Source organism: Trachemys scripta, chromosome 15, assembly GCF_013100865.1.
Source record: "Trachemys scripta elegans isolate TJP31775 chromosome 15, CAS_Tse_1.0, whole genome shotgun sequence".
In the NCBI taxonomy this organism is placed as follows: Eukaryota; Metazoa; Chordata; order Testudines; family Emydidae; genus Trachemys; species Trachemys scripta.
Window position 1 is genome coordinate 3,445,200 of NC_048312.1, and position 18,461 is coordinate 3,463,660.

Sequence of the window (18,461 nt, forward strand, 5' to 3'; positions counted from 1 at the left end):
CCGCCGCACATGGCAGCACTGCATTTCAGAGCGGCCCCAGCAGTGGGGACCCCACCAAGGCCCCCCACCACCCTCCCATACCAACTAAGCAACTCACGAAGCCCGTGTGCACTGGTCGCTTTCCAGATGCCATGGGGAAAAAGTGTAAAGGGAGAAAAAGCAATTAACCAGCAAGAGAGAGGGGAAGGGAAACCCTAGGGTGGGGCCCCACCTGGGAGGCCAGGGCACCGGGTCCAGAAACGTCAGTGACACACGCAGCTCCCGGCCCAGGCGGGGACATTAGTCAGCTCACCTTTTACGTGAAATTAATACAAAAATTAATCAGAGGCGCAGGCAGGATAATAGGATTTCACAGTGGTGCCAGGCCAGGCGGCCACAGTGCCGAGCGCCAGACTCATTTAATATCGACAGAAACAGTGCCAGAGGACAGAAATAAGACCCATAAAGATAATTACTGAGATACTCAGGAGCAAATTAAGCAATCAGAGGCACTTCTAAATTGTGGCTCGTTGGAAAAGAATGCTATCTTTTTCGATTACCTAAGCAGGCGTTTAGCAGGAGACTCATTTGCCCCATGCTGCACGGGGCCCGGGCTCGCCTTTCATTCTGCTTCGCAGGGCTGATGGCAGCTTCCCCTCCCCGTTTGCCACAGGTGTAATAAATAAAAAGGGGAAAATTATATTCAAAAACAGATGCCTGGCCCTGGATGTCACCTGCAATTTAATCTGAAATAGCAGGAGGCCGAGAGAAAAAGAGGCGTGCTGCATTTTCCCATAACGAGCGGAAACATACGGTCAGCTAAACTTTGATTAAGGTGACCTGGCTGGCGGGCGGGCGGAGGCAGCGAGTGCATTGTGGGGGAGTGGACTAGTCTCCCCCCCCATGCAGTTATCAGGCACAAGCGCTGTCCCTGCACTGCCTGCTCCCTCCGAGCACCCTGGGGCAACAGCCACCATACAGGGGCCTTGCTCCCTGGCATCGGCCAGCAGAGCATGCAGCACCCTCCGTCTGGGCTGGTGCAGGCGGCACCCAACGCCTCCCAGATTTCCCCCGGAGAGGCCAGAGCTGCACCTGCACGCGGCCCAGTGACTCAGCGGCACAAGCTAGCCCGAGTGCCCGGAGAGCGCTGGGATACTCGCATCTGGGGACGGCAACGCACGCCACCGCTGCTCCTCTGCTCACACTGGGCATCACACCGACGTTACCAGCCCGGTAAGAAATGCCATAAATAATTAACAACGAAACCATGGCTGTCAAAAAAACGCACAAAACGGTCCCCCTCCCACTGAATTTGCAAAATCCAGTTGGTTGCCTTTGAGCAAATCAGCCAGAATCGGCTGCATGTCAACTCGTTGCTGGATAGGCCTTCAGGTGCCAGAGCTACTGGCCTCGGCAGCGGGGCCAAGAACTGGATGTGCATGGAGGCTGCACGCCACTCTCTCCCTTCCGCACACTGGGGACGCTGCACCTCTGCTGGGTCTGTTCTAGAGGGAGGAGGGCAGGACCCCTTGGCGCCATCACTCCAAGGTCTTCTCACACCTGCTCTGCACATGCTCATGTGAGGCTTAGGCTCATAGGGAATCAGGCTCAATCCCAGCCCTGGGAGCCAGGGAAGGTCCCATTCAGCTGTGGCGTGGATCGGACGTTGGGCAGCCAGCCACTGCACCTATTCACCTGATCCCGATCTCTCCCCGACACGAACGCTTCGCTCGCTCTGTTATTCCACTTGCCACTCAGCGCACTAACAGCAGGGCAGCATGGTTTCAGACCCGCGGGTCACCCCACCACGGGACTTCACTCATTCCACGACACGTGGTAACATCTCACACGGGACCGGGTGCACAAAGGCCTATTAACTCCCCCACTTCCAAAGCTCCTTGGTAATTGAGACACATTTCAGACAAGGAATCCTCCCCCAGCCTGAACATCTACAAGGCAGAACACAGGAAGAACCCAGCCCTTGCGTGTGAACCTGCCAGCACCCGAAGTAGATTGTGCACTAATTGATCCATTGAAGGGGCTCGGGATTCCTTGCGCCCCCTCTGTCCCGAATGGGAGGAGGAGGAAGGTGATGGTCTTTCCAAAAACTTTCCTCCTTTTACTGAGTGCAGCATTAGGCAGGCTGGTGGGTGTTTCCCAGGATCAGCCTCTATGGTTCAGAATCCCTCGCAAACGACAGCTTGCAGACATGCCTGTTGCCAATATTAGAGAATGACAAGCCATCCTCACCCCCCCGGCCCACCCCTAGCCCTGAGTCCCACGGAAGTCGGGGAAGGGAACCTCTGAAGCCCTGCGCGCACGTTCCCTGAGCCTGGCTCAGAAGAAACGTAGCTCGGTATCCAGGCGTGACCGAATAGCAATAGTTTTACAACAGCAACACTCAGTTGCCTTCCGGATGGTAATAAGAAAAAGACCTGAGCGACGCTGTAAGCTCTGAGCAAGCGTCTACACGCACAGACACACGCTCGGTTCGTTCCGCACGCTGAGCCAGCAGTGGGCTGCAAGACAGAGCTCTGCGAGAGAGAAGAGGGGGTGGCAACCTTCCCGTTCTGGCACAGGGAGCAGCTGAATGCTCAGTGGGGAGAGCCCCTGGCGTCCTTCGCCACTGAGTCTATTGGAAACACTGGGAGGATCTTCCCCTGGGGCACAAGAGGAACTCAGCCCTGGTCTACACTAGGTGGGGGGTCGACCTAAGATACTCAACTTCAGCTATGCGAACAGTGTAGCTGAAGTCGGCGTATCTTAGGTCGACTTACCTAGCCATGAGGACGGCGGCGAGTTGACCGCTGCCACTCCCCCATCGACTGCTTCCGCCTCTCGTGAACTGGAGTTCCGGAGTCGATGGAGAGCGTGTTCGGGGATCGATTTATCCACGTCTAGACGAGACTCGATAGATCGATCTCTACCCGCCAATCCGGTGGGTAGTGAAGACCTGCCCTCAGAGAGGAACGTGAACTGAAAGGAAAGGTGCCTTCAGAAATACAAACAACTTTGTATATTAAGGCCACATGGGCCCACTGTATCATCTAGCCTTAACATGGGCGTTCCCCTAATTAATTCCTGCTTCATGTCCAATAGCTGTGGTTGAACTTGTTTTTTCTAAAAGATACAGTCATCTGATCACTTCAGACCCTTCCCATCTTGACTTAAAATGGCAAATTCAGCAGTTGGTTTGATTGTGCTGGGGTGCACAGCTAGGGGAAAATACGTCTCCAGGAAAATACAGATCATTAACCAAATACCTTGGGGCTGTCACACGCTAAAAAGCGGAGCTTTAGTAGTTGATTTGTCTTCAGCCCGGAACGCTTACAAATCCAACTGAGACCAGTAGAAAAATATCCACTCCCCTCTTTAAAACACACATTCATCACTTGAGAATCTTAATGTGTCTTTCCCAGCCGGAGAGGTCAAACCCGCCTGCCTAAAGCAGGCTCATTAAATATACATTTAATCATGGTTTGGATTGAGAGACAAAGGCTGCTCGAGACAGGTGCTTTACTGGAGTGACCTTTTGGAACCCATTTTAATGTAACTAGTTTACAGCTTATCTGAAAGGCCAGCTCGTCAGGAACAACAGAGCTACAGCAAAACTGGGAAAAGTAATTATAGGAGAGGGAGGGGGAAGGGTGGGTTAGAGATATTTTAAGGAGGCTTCAGAGCAGGCGTTTGCCACGGCGTTTTGGAGACATTGCTGCAAAATTTTCTGAAGTTCGACTTATCAGCCGAAGCGACTCAATTTAATTCGCTTATCGCGTCTCCTTCCTTTCCCCCCTCCCCTCTCCTGATTTTCCTGTTCTTTTTAATTATCAGTTAAAGAAATGTCTTTTTCATTGAGACAAGAAGCATCAAAGCAGCAAGTAGGCAAATGCTTCCTATCCGGGAGGAAGGGAACTGGACTTGGGCTGCCTTCCGTCTCCCATAGCAGGAGAGGCACAGGGCAGAGAGGGGCCTCAGGGCTAACCCGCTCCATGGGACAGGGTGCTTGGAACAGACAGCTCAAGGGACAGCCAAGCACGAAGCCTGACAGAGCCAAGGGAGGTTTGAAGGTCAATGAATAACTTGATGCCAGGAAATGAACTGGGGAGGAAGCCCCCTCTCAGTGCACAGCATCTGCCGCCTCCCTGGCAAAGTCCCGACAGGCACTTACACTTCCGCGGCTCCAGGGTCTTGTTTGGACATGCGAGGTGCTGGGCTGGCGGGTTCTGGGTTCTCTGGAGACAGGCCAACATGGTCCAAGTGTTGGAGAGCGCTGCTGGAGTCACGACTGGAGACCCTCACGCTGCAAACAGACAGAAAGGGAAGGCATCAATAAGCAAATGGGATTGGCCATGGCAGCTGAGCGTCACATGGCCTCTCTCTCTCCCTCACGAACACTGCACGTGGCTGGGAAAGCCGGTCTGGGAGCTAGAGAGCGTGTGATGGGCGGGTAACGCTGGGTCGACGTGCATTAAAAGCAACGTTTGTCAGAAGCCCAGTCATAGGCGCCGACTCTGTGGGTGCTCTGGGGCTGGAGCACCCATGGAGAAAAATTGGTGGGTGCAGCCAAGCTCCCCACCCCAGCTCACCTCACCTCCTCCCCTGAGCATGCCGCGTCCCCGCTTCTCCTCCCAGCGCTTGCCGCCGCAAAACAGCTGTTTCGCAGCGTAACAAGCTGTGGGAGAGAGGGGGAGGAGCGGGAACGCAATACGCTCAGGGGAGGTGGTGGGGCTGGTGTGGGGATTTGGGGAAGGAGTCCAATAGGGATAGGAATGGGGGCGGTGCAGGGGTGTAGTCAGGGCAGGGCCGGGGGTGGCGGCAGGGGTCAAGCACCCACCAGCGCCAGGAGAAGTTGGTGCCTATGAGCCCAGTGACCACAACTGGTTTATACATTTCCTGTTAACGTTGGATGGGAGACGACCTTTCTTACACACCACGGAAATTTCATCCCATTCTAGGTTTTCTCCAACAGAAAATCAAAACCTGAACAATTTGTAGTTTAAGACTGAAAACATTTATTTTTCATACCCCCTGTCACTCCAAAATCCTCTCTACCCTCCAAAAATATTTGCTTCGTTCCCACTCCAGTCCCGCAGGTAACATCCCCTCAACAGGGCGGCACAGGACACTGGCACGCGACTTTCACGCTTGTGCAGCGGGACATTTGCAATGGCAGCTCCAGAAGGCTCTGCAGGTTACCGAGGGCCTGGGCTCCTTGGCTGCCTTCACTGCAACCCAGGTGTGATTTTACTTCGAGATATCTACAAAGCCCTAGTGGAGACAAAGCTCTGCAGCTTTTATCTTGATGTAGCTAGGTGAGCGGGGGGTGGGGAGGAGCATCGTGTTGAGCTTGACTAGCTACTTGGAGGTAAAAGCTACTTGCACAGTGTCTGCGCTAGGTCTTTACTGCCTGGTAGTTACCCCGAGCAAACTACCTAGATGTTCGCACACGCCTCCCTGGCAGTGACACCCGAGGCCCGGGGCTGCCGGAGGCAGGGCTGTGTGTTTGGAGTCCTATAACAGGGGGCTGCCTTAGGACAGACTCCGGGCGAGCAGATCAAACCCCATCAGCGAGGGACGCCCCCCATCTGCTGTGAGACACGCTGACATCACACAGAGGGGGCAAAGGGCAATGTGCACGCCCCAGACCGCTCGCTAACGCCTCTAAGATGTCCTGCCCATTAATTATCCAGCCTCCTGAGTTGATTCCACACGGCTATCTCCAGGATCCAGGGTCACACATGGCCGTGAAGTTATCAGCGTCTAGCTATGATGACCGTGCTCTCCACCCAGAAAGGCAGCGAGAGCTCCTGTCCCAAAGAACTTCCTATCCCACATAAAGGGCAAAGGGAGGGGAGCGACACATACAAAGATTCTTACATATAAATCAATGAACCACTCCCACCTGCCCCTCAATCTAACCATGATTAGCGAGCCACTTCCTCCCAGATAGCCTGGCCAAGCAGGTCCCGAGGAGGGATCCCAAAGAGAAGAGGGTTTCAGTTCCTATTCTGCCTCTGAGGATGCAGCCTGCATACCCCGAACAGCCCACTGCCACCCCTGCAACGTGCTGATGCCAATGTCAGACAGCGGGAGACAGGCTGCTTGATTGTTCGCTGGCATGATGGACACCATCTCCTCGCAGTACATCATAAAGCATTCGATTACTTCCCCTGCAAGCTGGCCATTAAGATCCCAGCCTAGATCAAACCCTCCATTTCAAGTGGATATTGGGAAAAGCCCCTATTAAAAACCACTCGAGTCCCAGCGTCTGCCACCAGAGCTCAGGCTGGCCTCGAAATCTAGTTGACTAGAGTCAGAGGGGTCAGGCCAAAGTCATCCCCAACAACGATTTGCACATTTGGAGCTACAGTAATTGTATATCCCCTTCAGGAGCCTAGATGGAAGGCATAAATTATAACTAATTCCTCCTGATGTACTCTCACTGCCTCGAGTGACTCCCGGACTGAGCTCTCCTTCCGACGGGGCAAGTAGAGGTTGACTTGAAGCATAAGAAAAGCGGGCTGCAGTCTGTCCTTCAGAGCGAGAAGTTCTGACCCATTGCTCTCGCTGGTTGAAAGTTACTGACGGCTGGATGTCACAGCCGATACATCACATGGCCTAACGCTGTGTCACGGAAAGTCTGCCCCATCTCCGCTATTCCAGGCAGAGAGGGGACCGTTCTTACCCGCCCCGACCCAGACCTCGGCGGGCAGGGAGCACCACTTGACAGGGCAAAGGGGCGGGCAGGGCTACAGGGAAGAGGACTCAGCCGGCTTTAAACGCATTGGGTTCTTTGGTATATTGTGCACTTACACATAACCCCGGAGAAGATCGCCACTTTCCCCTCCAACAGGGGGCAGTGATGTGTGTGCAAATCCTCCCCACCCCCACCCATATGCAATATCTTTTTCAAGAGAGTCAGGGAGTGCATGCGTTCTGTTTTCCCAGTTTCACTCTCACCCATTCACGGCATTTCAACCTGGGTATTTCCTCTTTACACAGAACCAGGACCTGCCCCGGCTCTCCCTGCAGGTCAGCACAGAACACCAGCTGGTCAGCGCACGCTATCCCAGCCCCACTGCTCCACAGCTTCATCCAGACAGCCTCCAAAGCACGCAGCTGCTGTACAGACAAATACCATCTACACCCTGACGCACTTGTGAGGTAACTTGTAATAAAGTAAAATTAACAACAATCCCCCCCCTCCCCTCCGCTGGTCTCTAGCGCCTCCCACCCACACAAGTCACAGTGCCGCACAAGCAGGGGTTGCCACGTGCCCGGTTTTCGACCGGAATGCCCCGTCGAAAAGGGACCCTGGCGGCTCCGGTCAGCACCACTGACTGGGCTGTTAAAAAAGTCTGGTCAGCGGTGCAGTGGGGCTAAGGCAGTTCTCGGACATGCCGGCCACTTCCAGGAGACGCCTGAGGTAAGTGCCGCCTGGAGCCTGCACCCCTCACCCCATCCTGCACCCCAACCTCCTGACCCAGCCATAAGCCCCCTCCCGCACTCCAAACCCCCTGCCCCAACCCTGAGCCCCCACCTGCACCTTAAACCTCTCGTCCCCAGTCCCACTCCAGAGCCTGCACTCCCAGCCAGAGCCCTCACCCCTTGCCTGAACCTGGAGCCCCCTCCTATACCCTGAACCCCTTATTTCGGGCCCCACCCTGGAGCCTGCACCCCCAGCTGGAGCCCTCACACCCTTTTGCACCCCAATCCCCTTCCCCAGCCCTGAGCCTCCTTCCACACTCAAAACCCTCATTCCTGGCCCAACCCTAGAGCCTGCATGCCCAGCCAGAGCCCTCACCCTCTTTCACCCCAACCCCCTGCCCCAGCCTAGTGAAAATGAGCGAGCGTGGGGGGGGATGGAGTGAGCGGGGGTAGGGTCTCGGAGAAGGGGCAGGGTAAGGGTGTTCATTTTTCTGCAATCAAAGTTGGCAACCCTACCCAGTGCCCCGGGGGGAAGGCGAGTGCAATAGGGTGCAGTTTACAGCTGAGGAATGTGGGGTGCAGAGAGGGGGAAGTGGACGCACAGCGAGTCTGTGTTGGGACCCGAACCCCAGGAGACCCCAATCGCTGTCTCCTGATGAAGTTGCTAGAGAATTCTCTCCCCCAGCCACAGAAATCCTTGGTCTGCACATGTTAGGGGAAACCTCTCACGGACCAGCCTGGGGTGGGTTTCCATGGCCCAGGCCCCGATGCTCACCTGAGCAATGGTGTTTAATGCCAGGGCGGCTGCCAGAGACCCTCCCTGCAGGCTCATGGATGCGGCACCAGAAATTCCTGCACACACGACTCCACTCGCCACCTCTAAGGTGCCACAAGTAATCCTGTTTTTTTTTTTTTGCGGATAGAGACTAACACGGCTGCTACTCTGAAACACCTCAGGGGAAGCTCACGACTCCACCCCCCCAGCAGGCTTTGCCAACAGACACAAAATGGCCTGGAATTCACTCTGGATAGTTCTAACGCTGGGGAACCCCAGGCTGGACACGGAAGAAGAACAAGTCCCCTTTTCATTATTTCCAAAGCAGCCAATAATCCCACAGGGGGAGGGGAAGGCCCATCAGGGCTTGGTCACTTCATCACATGCCGGCAGGATGTGCGAGCTGAGCTGAGACGAAGGAGAACGACATGCCATTAGCTAGATCAGAACGGGTAAGAACGCTGCCACTGTCCCTGACTTCCCGCTACCTCCCCCCGGGCCTCCAGAACGGACGGCAGCCAAGGAGGAGGGTGCCTGAGACAAGACGAGAGGCATCCACAAATCCTAGCCTAGGCCTCCTGCGACGCGCACTTAGCGAGCGAGCGAGGGAACCCCACCCCACAGACCTCAGCTGCTCCCGGCCATTCGAGCCCAGGACTCAGACCCCAGGGGCAGGCCCTCGAGAAAGATCTGAGATAGACACCCACATAACCAACTGCCCCCCAAATCCGCCCAGTGCTCTGCAATAAAGTCAGCCCTCCGCCCACATCACATCTGTCCGTCCAGTGGAGTTCCTTCTACTAGGCACTGAGCGCTACAGATTTGTTAACGACCAATATCAGAGAGGGAATTCCCATCTCATCCCTCCTTTTCCCCCCCGTGGCCAGTACAAACTGTTCTCTTCACCGCGTTCTCGAAGCTTTGCCCAAGCTCGTTTTATGGCAAGTTCCTCCGTCCTCCTTTTCCGTACGGCTCAGAGCACGCAAAGGACTCCAGGATAGAGCCTGCACAGAACCTTCTACCCGGTCGGTGCTCAGACCCGAGCACTGCTCCAGGAGACCTGCCAGCTGGACAAGCAGGAAGCACAAGCCCACTCTGCTCCCAGGCACAGCACACACATGGGACCTGCAGATGGAGGGCTCCGCCGGTGCCACTAGGGGAAATCTGCTCCATCGCCCAGATCCTGTTAGCGGACATGAGCTGCAATTTCTGAACATCTGGGGTGTTGGTTCCCTGCAATGCAAGCCACAGACCGCGGGCCAGGTTCCAAGCTCAGGGCCTGGATTCCTAGGTCTCACTAGCACCCATGGAAAATCAGGGCCCATGTTTCTGAAGCTGGGCACCCAAAAATGGAAACCCCCAAAATTAAAATGGCAGCTTTGAGAACTTCGCACATACACACCCATCCACGAGGATGTGCACGGGAGCTGTGTGAGATCCACGTGCGTAGTTGTGCCTGTGGGGAGCAGGGCAGCACAGTCACACTAGGACTTTTCTCGGCTGCAAAAATGCCTTTCCTTTAAGAAACAGAGTCACCCGGGCTGGGGTTTGACGTGATACGGAGGGCACCGCTCGTTCAGACACAATGCTATCACAAGCTTCTGAACTCTCCTGCAGCTCAGGACGCAGCAGCCAAAGAGCGGATTTCTCTTCGCAGCCTGGATCCATGATTGCATTCAACGGCCGGGAATGAAGTTAGCCGCAGTCAGAGTGAAGCTCAGTAAAGTATTCCAGGCACAGCCTGACCCACTGAGTTGCCTGAGAGCCAGGGGAAAAAAATGCCTGACAACCTGGCAGATCTCTGCTACCTAACAGAACAGGCAGGAGCAAATGAGGGCAGAGCGGCAGGTTGCTCTCATTTTCACAGCATTTGTTCCCATTATTTCGTCTTCAGCTCTTGGATTCTGCTGCAGCGTGAGGAACAAATAGACGGAACACACGGGAGTTACATACATGCCACATACATGTTATTTGTATTGCACATGTCCTGCTATCCACGCTTGTCCATACACATAGCCTGCATAATTACAGGCAGTCCGATTTAGCGGGCCCGGCCCTGTGTCCTGCCACATCACAGCACAGTCAGGCCAGCATCCTGTCGTGACACCACCACCTCAGGCCATGGCTCTGGTACCGTGACCTGGCTGTACGCACATCATGCCATACACAACCGGCCTGCAGGCCGGACGTGCCAGCGACGGTGCACCTGCTTATGTCGAGGACACCGAGCGAGGCTCAGGGGATTGGAGCCTTTAAATGGTGGGTCACTGCTCCTCGGGCAGCCTGGACCGGCAGTGCCAGAAACGCATCGTCCTTTGATGGCTGTGAAATGAGCTGCAGGGTCCATTTCCCAGCAGACGGCTACGGACGTGCCGTGGACCATCAGCACAGCTGGCCCCTTGGCGGGTGGCACCAGTGGAGATGGCCAGGAATGAATGGCCCAGAGAGACTCAATTCCCCATTCCCCCAGAGGGGCTGGAGCGGAGACCTATCTGGGAAGGCAGCGTGCAGGGACGCTTGCCTGGAGATGCTCGAAGGACCCCCAGAGCAGGCTGTGCTCCCTGAACTCACTCCCGAGTAATAACACACACCACCCTTGAACTGCCCCCGGGGGCTTTTCCAATCTGCCCACGAGCCGAGCACAGACTCAACATGGAGCGTGCCCTGGCTGAACAGGGAGCCGGCCGACCCAGGAAATGGTTCCTAAATACCTGCTATTGTACATCAATGTGTCTCAGGTCACTGCAGGAGCTGCCTGCTCCGAGGGGGCTCCCAGGCCAGCTAGGCAAGCCCCAATCAGCCTCCTGTCGAGGGAAGCACCCGTCCAGCTGGGATACAAAGGGCAGACCTTCCTCTGCTGGGACCAGACCTGCAGATCACCTCTGTCCACGAATATTTCCCTCCTCCCCCCCGGCCCCCGATGTAGACACTTTCCCCCTCACGGTGGCTGAAGCCGGAATAGCCGCTCAATCTGCTTTGGCTGCAGTGCACTGGTTAATGGTGGTGTCGGAGCAATTATAGAAATATCTTTTTCCTGAGCACAATGGACAGACGTTCTTGGAAATCGCTTACTTTCGTCTCTGAACTGACAAACGATCTTGGGCACCCGCGGATTGCTCGCTCCCTGCCTCCCCCGAGCTCTCTTCCCCTGCGGGAAGGCAGGCTGCAGAGTAGACTGTGTAACTCCTGCCGTCTGAGCAGAGGGCAGATGCAGACAGGGCTGATGATAAAGTGGGAACTGGTTCTCTGGGACACGTGCCCTCAGATTCGTCCTTCAGCCCCACCTCTGGAGCCAGGCAGCGACATGGGGAAGGGAAACCGCCACCTGTTACCGGTGTCACTGCTGCAAAACCTTCAAGTGCAGCCGTGCTCTGGCCTACACCCAGCTAATCCAGCCGGCTGAAGGTCCCACTTCAGGCTTTGATCAGCATTGGGTAACGTCGCCTTGGGGGGCATGTTCCTCTGTGCCGGCTCCCCACACGTCCCCGGGGGAGTCAGGTGCAGGGAGAGCCCCAGGCTAACTGCCCTTGCGAGCCTGCAGTCCCCAAAGTGAGATGTCTGCACAAAGGAGGGGGCAATGAACGGGATCTCTCCCTATGGTGAAAGGCGACCGGCAGGAAGGGGCCTTCCAGCGATGATGGAGGAGGAGTTCAGCAGCAGCGACTTCCCTCTGTTGGTATTTATGCATAATCGAGTGCTCGTCATTATGAGCCTCCGGGCTCACCCCGACGCCAGCCCCAGGGCCTGGAGGGAAAGCCCATCCCGCAGGTGCTGCAGAAAGCCCCACAAGTTGGTTAGAGTGAGCCAGTATCTCAGCGCTGGCATCAATCTGCCTTTGAGAACAGCCCTCCAAGACTCTAGAGCCAATCTCAGCTGTCTCCCTCCCCCAGAACTTTTTGGGCTGAAAAGTTCAGCAAACATGATACTCTTTTCAGAGACAGGTTGGGGCGGGGGGGGATGGGAAGAAGTTATTTCCTGCCGAACAGGTGTCTGGAGAACCCAAATTGGGCTGTTTTCTACTAATAATGAAGTATTCATGAGTAAAAGCCTTTTCACGACTTTCTTAAGATACTAATTTCACAACAAGCGCCTTGTTACCACGCAATTATTCCAATCTTGTATTTTGCTGAGATTCCATCTGTCCTAGCCTCTCTTTAAATGAAAGACAATCATGTAACCACCTTTCATTATTCACTATTTTCCTTTCAGCAAAGGTACCCTGAAAGAAATGATTTCCTCTGAAAGGGACTTTTATTCAGTTTCAAAACCAATTTTCTCCTATTACTGTCTTAAAAAAAAAAGGAGTGTTTTTATTTCATACATTACGTATCCCTTGTTAATGCAGCTCACAGTAAAAGCAGCAGTATCCATTTTCTGGCTTTGATTTCTGGTAATTTTAAAATATGCCATTACAATCAGGCAGAAATTATACAGTTTGAAAAGAGAATGAAGTGCTTCTTATTCAGAGACTGAATGCACTTGACTGTTCGCTCGCTCGCAGATCTCCACTGGGACTGGGGGGTTCATTACACAGCCCTGCGAGGAGCGAGGTTTGAGATCGCTCGCGCGCGCACACACCACACCACCACCCTCTGAAGTTTGGTAAAAGCCAGGAGGACGATCGAGCAAAGCAGGCGCTGAAGTAACAGCTCCCTCCTTACTGCCGTGAGCATCCCAGTAAGCCCCAGCCCCACGGAGTTCCCCCAGCAAGGATCCTGCTTTGTCAGTAAAGGAAAGCGCCTGACATCTGCGACAGGCTGACCCTTTTCGGGGGAACCAGAAGGGAGAGCTGTTCCCGGGCAGCGTGATAAACCCCCAGCAAGTGTTGTGCGTGCGTGTAGGTGAGCAGAGGTTAAGGGGAGGGAGAACAGACAGGTACCCAAGGGAGAGTGCGAAGCGGATTAGAACAGCCCTAGCCATCCAGCATGAGAACTCGATGCAGGCAGAGGGGTCTGAGCTACAACGCTCCGTGTGACTCTGCAAGGTCCCTAGCTTGAGATCATGGCAGGCCACGCTCAGCCCCCCTCCCTCCTGGAGACCTGCCCAGCTCTCCATCCTTGAAATGTTCACAGCGCCTCCAGCGTGAGCGCACGCGCCGCAGGCCCAGCCCAGGTACCATCCTGGCCCACGCGCACTCCCGGCCTGCAGCAGCTCATGGGCGAAGGCTCCTGGTGCAGGAACCCATCCGACGCTGCGCAACACAGCGCAGGGGGTGACCTGGCTGGGGAGTGTGGGGGTCGCTGCAGAGACGGGCGCAGCGAAGCGACTGCCCCTGCAGGGACGGACGCACAGAGCCAGGGATAAAGAGGAAGGCATTGACCCTGCCCGGTTTAGTGTAGCCATCCAGCTTCCCTGGGTCTGGCCCACGCTGACTGACGGCTAACCCTAACTGCAGACCCCACCTAACCCTGTCTCCACTGAGCCTTCAGGGCTGCCGCATAGTAGCCACCATATCACCTCCTCCCCCACACAAAGGGCCCTCTCTCCCCCCTGCACTGTGCTAGTCCCCACACCTCTGCTGGCCTGCCATCACCTCGGAAAGCTGATTGCAACTCTCTCCTTGTCCTTCCCTCACAATTCACCCAAGGGAGCCAGCGCCCTTCCTCCCCACGCACCCAGCGCTTGCACCTTTGCGAAGGCGGCCGGAGCACAGCCGTCCTTGGAGACTCCCCGCTATTAGGGACCATGTCTCAGCGGCAAGCTTTTGATGCTCCAGGGTTGAGGGGCAAAGTTGGCAGAGGGGAGCTGGCTGGTGCTGGGGCCAGGCCTACTGCAATGCAGGAGAAACGGCAAAAAGTGCTGCCCGATGCACAAAGAAAACAAAGGAGAAAAGCAGAGGAAAAAGCCATCTTCCCGTTCTAGCCATCTGCAATGCTCCTAGTAAGAAAATGTGACCCTATGGAATACAATGGGGAGCTCAAGACTTTGACTCAGATCTTGGAGGCACTCAACAGATTGGGCTCAGGACACCTAAAAGGTACCTAAAGCTTCAGGCCAAGAGCCAGAGGGAAAACTCTGCTGCTCAGGCTGAATGCAGCCACCCACCACAAGGGTACAGCTCGTCTGGGCAGGAGTCAGAGCTTTCTCAGGAGCTGGCCCGAGACTGGACCAAACGCCCCCAGATCTAAGCATCAGCACAAGCCTCCCCACCTTCCACTCCAAGTGCAACGGGCACTTCTTCCGCCTGGCTGGGCTAATAAGGACACCGAGCCCAACGCACATCCAACATGACGTTACACGGCAACTCCCACACCACTTCCCCTTCGGAAAGGGAAGGAGAAAGGACGAACCACACGTGACCGATGCTGGTCACATGATTTAATGCCCGACTGGAAGGCGCTTGGATGCTGCAGTGATGAGGGCAGGAGAAGAACCTGGACAGAGCAGAATGCTCTTGTTGGACGCTGTCCCTTTAGGAGAATGGGTCAAGGGGGCAGCCTGACGGGGATGTGCACACCTCAGGAGGACATCGGGATATGGGAAGCAGTCACAACTAAGTCACATTAACATGAGCAGGAGCTACTACAAGTGGAAAAAAAGGACAAGTGAAGCAGACCTAAAGTTTTTAAGTAATAACGATGCTTTACATTTATATTGGCCTTTGCATCCCAAAGCACTTTACAAGCAGAAATAAGTTCACCCATCAGTGGAATGCAGCCACCTCTGGGGTGGAACATGGCAGCTGTTTCACAGCAGCACTGCACATAGTTGAAATCAGGAAGCGAGGAAGAATCCTGTCTCCAAGTGAAACTGCCAGGTGGGAATTTAGGGAGGCAAAAATGTAATGGAGATTTGGGAAGAACACCTGGACTGGTGAAGCAGACACATGATCATAAATGACTGAGTGGGTCAGAGCCTGGGTTTTATGTCTCATCTGAGTGGCAGCACAGCCGCTGTTAGGGTATCACGTCCAAAGGGACCACCATGCAACATGGCGCTACCAGTATTGGCTGGAGCAGCACCCAGGGATTTTCCTGGAAAGGCTGCCAAAGCGTCCCTGCTCTCCAGGGGTCCCGGCCCAGGGGCGGATAATGCTGACCGCCCATTTTGCTGCAGCACATGGGGCGGAGATGAGACACTTGCTGTCCTTCCCTGGGACCTACAGGAAGCAGCTAATTGCTACTTCTGTAATTAGCTGCAAGCAAGCAGCATTCTCCCTGCAGGCTCCCAGTCCAGGTGACCAGGGCTGCCTGATTGCTGCTCACAGAAGGGCTAAGAGCAAACCTCAGAAGGGGCATCCCTTGGCTCTACTCAAAGGCACCGTAACAAATGATTAAGGGACTTTCCAAGCCAGGATGCAATAGCAGCCTCTCCCCTGGAAACTTGCAAGGTCTCGGCTAAATCCCTCCAGGTTGGGACTGCAGCATCTGAACTCCACCCGCCTGCTAGTGCTGCCATTCCCCCGCCCGCCCCCGCCACTGGCGATGTGCCCACCCTAGACCTCACAGGGCCAAAGCAACCTGGCTGTACAGCAACGGGGGCAGCTCGGGCGCAGCCGGAGCAGCAGCGTGGCAGGGCCTGGAAAGACGAAGCAGCCACATGCCAGACTAAATAAAGCCACCGATTAATTCCGATCACAGTTTTGCCCCAGTCACCCAGTGTCACGCAGCTCTTAGCAGAGACAATTTTTTAGACAGCTAAGCTAAGCTTCGCCCCATATTAATGGGCACATTTAATAACGTCTGAGGTTCCCAGCTCGAGATGCTCATCCCCAAGTGCTAATGATTCCACCAGCGCCTCTGTCCTTAAGTGTCTTTGTCTCATCACCCTTTAACCCTTCCCAGCCCAGCAGCACTTGGGGCTCATGCATCTCCTCGCCAGCTCTCCTCCCCAGGCAGCGCCGGTTGCCGCCCTGAACCTCCTTTGCCAGATCACTTTCCCTCTGTTTATTTGAAGTCACATTGGCGCCTCCAGCTTTTCCACAGCACCTCACACTTCTAACGGGGAGACAAATCGGCAAAAGGAAACCCCCCACCCGCAGTCCGGATTATTCCCTGAGGGCTGAGTGCTTCTCAAAGCTGCACTGGCCTCCACCAGTCCGGCGGCATTGGCCATGTTCCCCAGACCAGCTCCCTGGAAAGGCACATCGAGATCAACCCCGTGCCGTCTACTCTCCAAGCTAGCTGAATGGCGAGCGTCCCAAGGGATGGGGCATCTCCCCCTTCTCCAGGAGCTGCGCCAGTCCAATAGATCTCACTGCTAAGGAAGTCATCTTGGCCACCAGCCCAATGTCACCTTGGCTCCTTTCATCTCCTCGTTCCCTCTCCCCTAGGACGTCTGAGATCCCGGATTTGGGCCCCAGCCCCTCACAAAGAGCTATCCTCTCCCCACGCTGTGAGCTGTCACTACCCCACGGTACAGAGAGATTCAGTGACACGCCCAAGATCTCACAGAGCGCGTGCAGCAGAGCCAGGAATCACACCCCGGTCACCTGGGTCCCAGACCAGTGCTGGGGCCATCCTTCCTGCGGCTCACACCCTGCCCGTGCCACGGTTTAACCTCTGACCTGGCGACCCTACCCCGGCCCCCGGGGTGAGGCCTCTCCCATCCCGTGCCCTGGTTTGGGCACAGCCTCACACAGTTTGCGATGGGCCATCAGTCAGTGCCATCCCCTTTAATGCAGTATTGATGAGCACTGCTGCAATCAGGCTTAAGGGGGCAAGTTAACTGCATCTGCTGAAATTAAAGGGATTTCTCTCACGTACTCTCTTTTTTAAGGCAAAAAGGCCACAGCTTTTGACATAAAGCAGCCCTGGCAGCTACGCTAATTATCAAATTAGATTTTCTGCTACAGTTGCCTGTGCATACTAACGCAGCTGGGGGAGCCAGCCCCCGCCACCTCCCCCCCGCCAGCCCCACGCTCACAGCAGGCCTGGGGTATCTAGCACAGGAGTGGGGGGTGCGTCTGCTGGAGGAGGGTTGAAGTCTCTGGCAGCAGAGAGATCAGGCTCCTTCGCTTCCCTAGAAGCAGCACGTGTGGAGTTTACATGGAACCCCAAGTTGTCCCATTGTTTGACTGTGGGATTTGCTTACCAAGGAGAGAGAGGCCTGCCCCACCCATGGGCCTTGCCCCTCACAGTGCATCCTGAAGCAGGACTGAAATCGAGGCCAAGCTGCTACGGCGGATTATTCAGGAAGTGAAGCCAGAGGCCCAGGCCCTTTCTTGGGCTCGGACACACACTGTGGACAAGCAAATGCACAGAGACCTCAGGACTCAACTCTCAAGAGGTCTGATCCCAGGATCAAACCCCTGGGATTGGCAGTTGAGCCTTTCCCCCTGAGGGGCTGAGCTCCCCTCATTTCCTCCCACCCAAATCTCTGCTTCGAGGGTGTTATGACACGGGCAGCGTCTCTGGATCCCCACTGAATGGAAGGGGCTAATTCTTAGAGCCGGGAAGACCAGCACTGTACAGAGCCCAGACAACTCTGCTGCTGAACACACAAGCCCTCATCACCCCACGCCTCTAATCACCAGCCCAGTCTAACCGAGGGAAAACAGTGTCTCTACCCCCATGTGTTACACCAGCGACAGGGGCTGCATTACCACAGGTGACCTACAGGAAGCCCAAGAAATGCAGCTCTCCGGTGACTTCAAAGGTCAGTTTCAGCCCAGGCCTAGGGCAAAGTCTGGGCTTTATTGGGACTGGACACATGGTCCTGCCACTAGACAGCACCGGCCTCAGCCCAGCCTCATACCTCTCCCGTGCAGCCTGTTGGCTGGGAGAACTCAGCCCCGCAGCAGGTTACAGGGACCAGGAACCAGCTGGCCCTTCTGCCCTCCAGACCTGCCTCAGTGCAGCTCCCTGCTAGAACTCGAGCCCCGGAGCCGCCGCCTGGGTAAAGGCGTCAGCCGGCGAGGGGCCCGTGGAGCAGGGCAGCGTGGCCCCTGGAGGCTGCCGGGACTGAGCCCGAACACACCGCCACCCTGGGCGCTCTGCACCCCGGAGAGCTGCCCGAGGACGCAGCGGGAGAACGGCTCTGAAGGCAGCGGGGCACACAGGCCGAGGGAGTTAGCACAAGCCGGGGGTGTCAGCCAGCCCACGTTCCCTGCAGTCACCCGGCCTTCCTCAGCCTCGGAGCAACCCACACTGGGGTAAGGCCGGGACGTGCCCTAAGGCACAGAGGAGCGGAGGGCTGGCAGCTCAGGGGTCAATACTGGATAAAAGAGACTCGTGCACCTCTCGGCCACTGGTTCAAATGTGCAGTAAGGTTGGTGGTGCCCACACACCGCCCCCTGTCCTGAGGGCTGGATGGGCTCCACACAGCAGAACTCAGGCCA

At 55.7% G+C, this 18,461-nt stretch overlaps 1 protein-coding gene across 1 annotated transcript in view; it reads right to left on the reverse strand.

Annotated features, from left to right (window-relative positions):
- The window catches only part of FAM222A (family with sequence similarity 222 member A), an 86,075-nt gene that overhangs the window by 50,337 nt on the left and 17,277 nt on the right, over window positions 1–18,461 (reverse strand). The window contains 1 exon segment of the mRNA XM_034790804.1: window positions 4,148–4,279. Coding sequence (XP_034646695.1) covers window positions 4,148–4,229 — 82 coding nt within the window. The 5' untranslated portion in view covers window positions 4,230–4,279.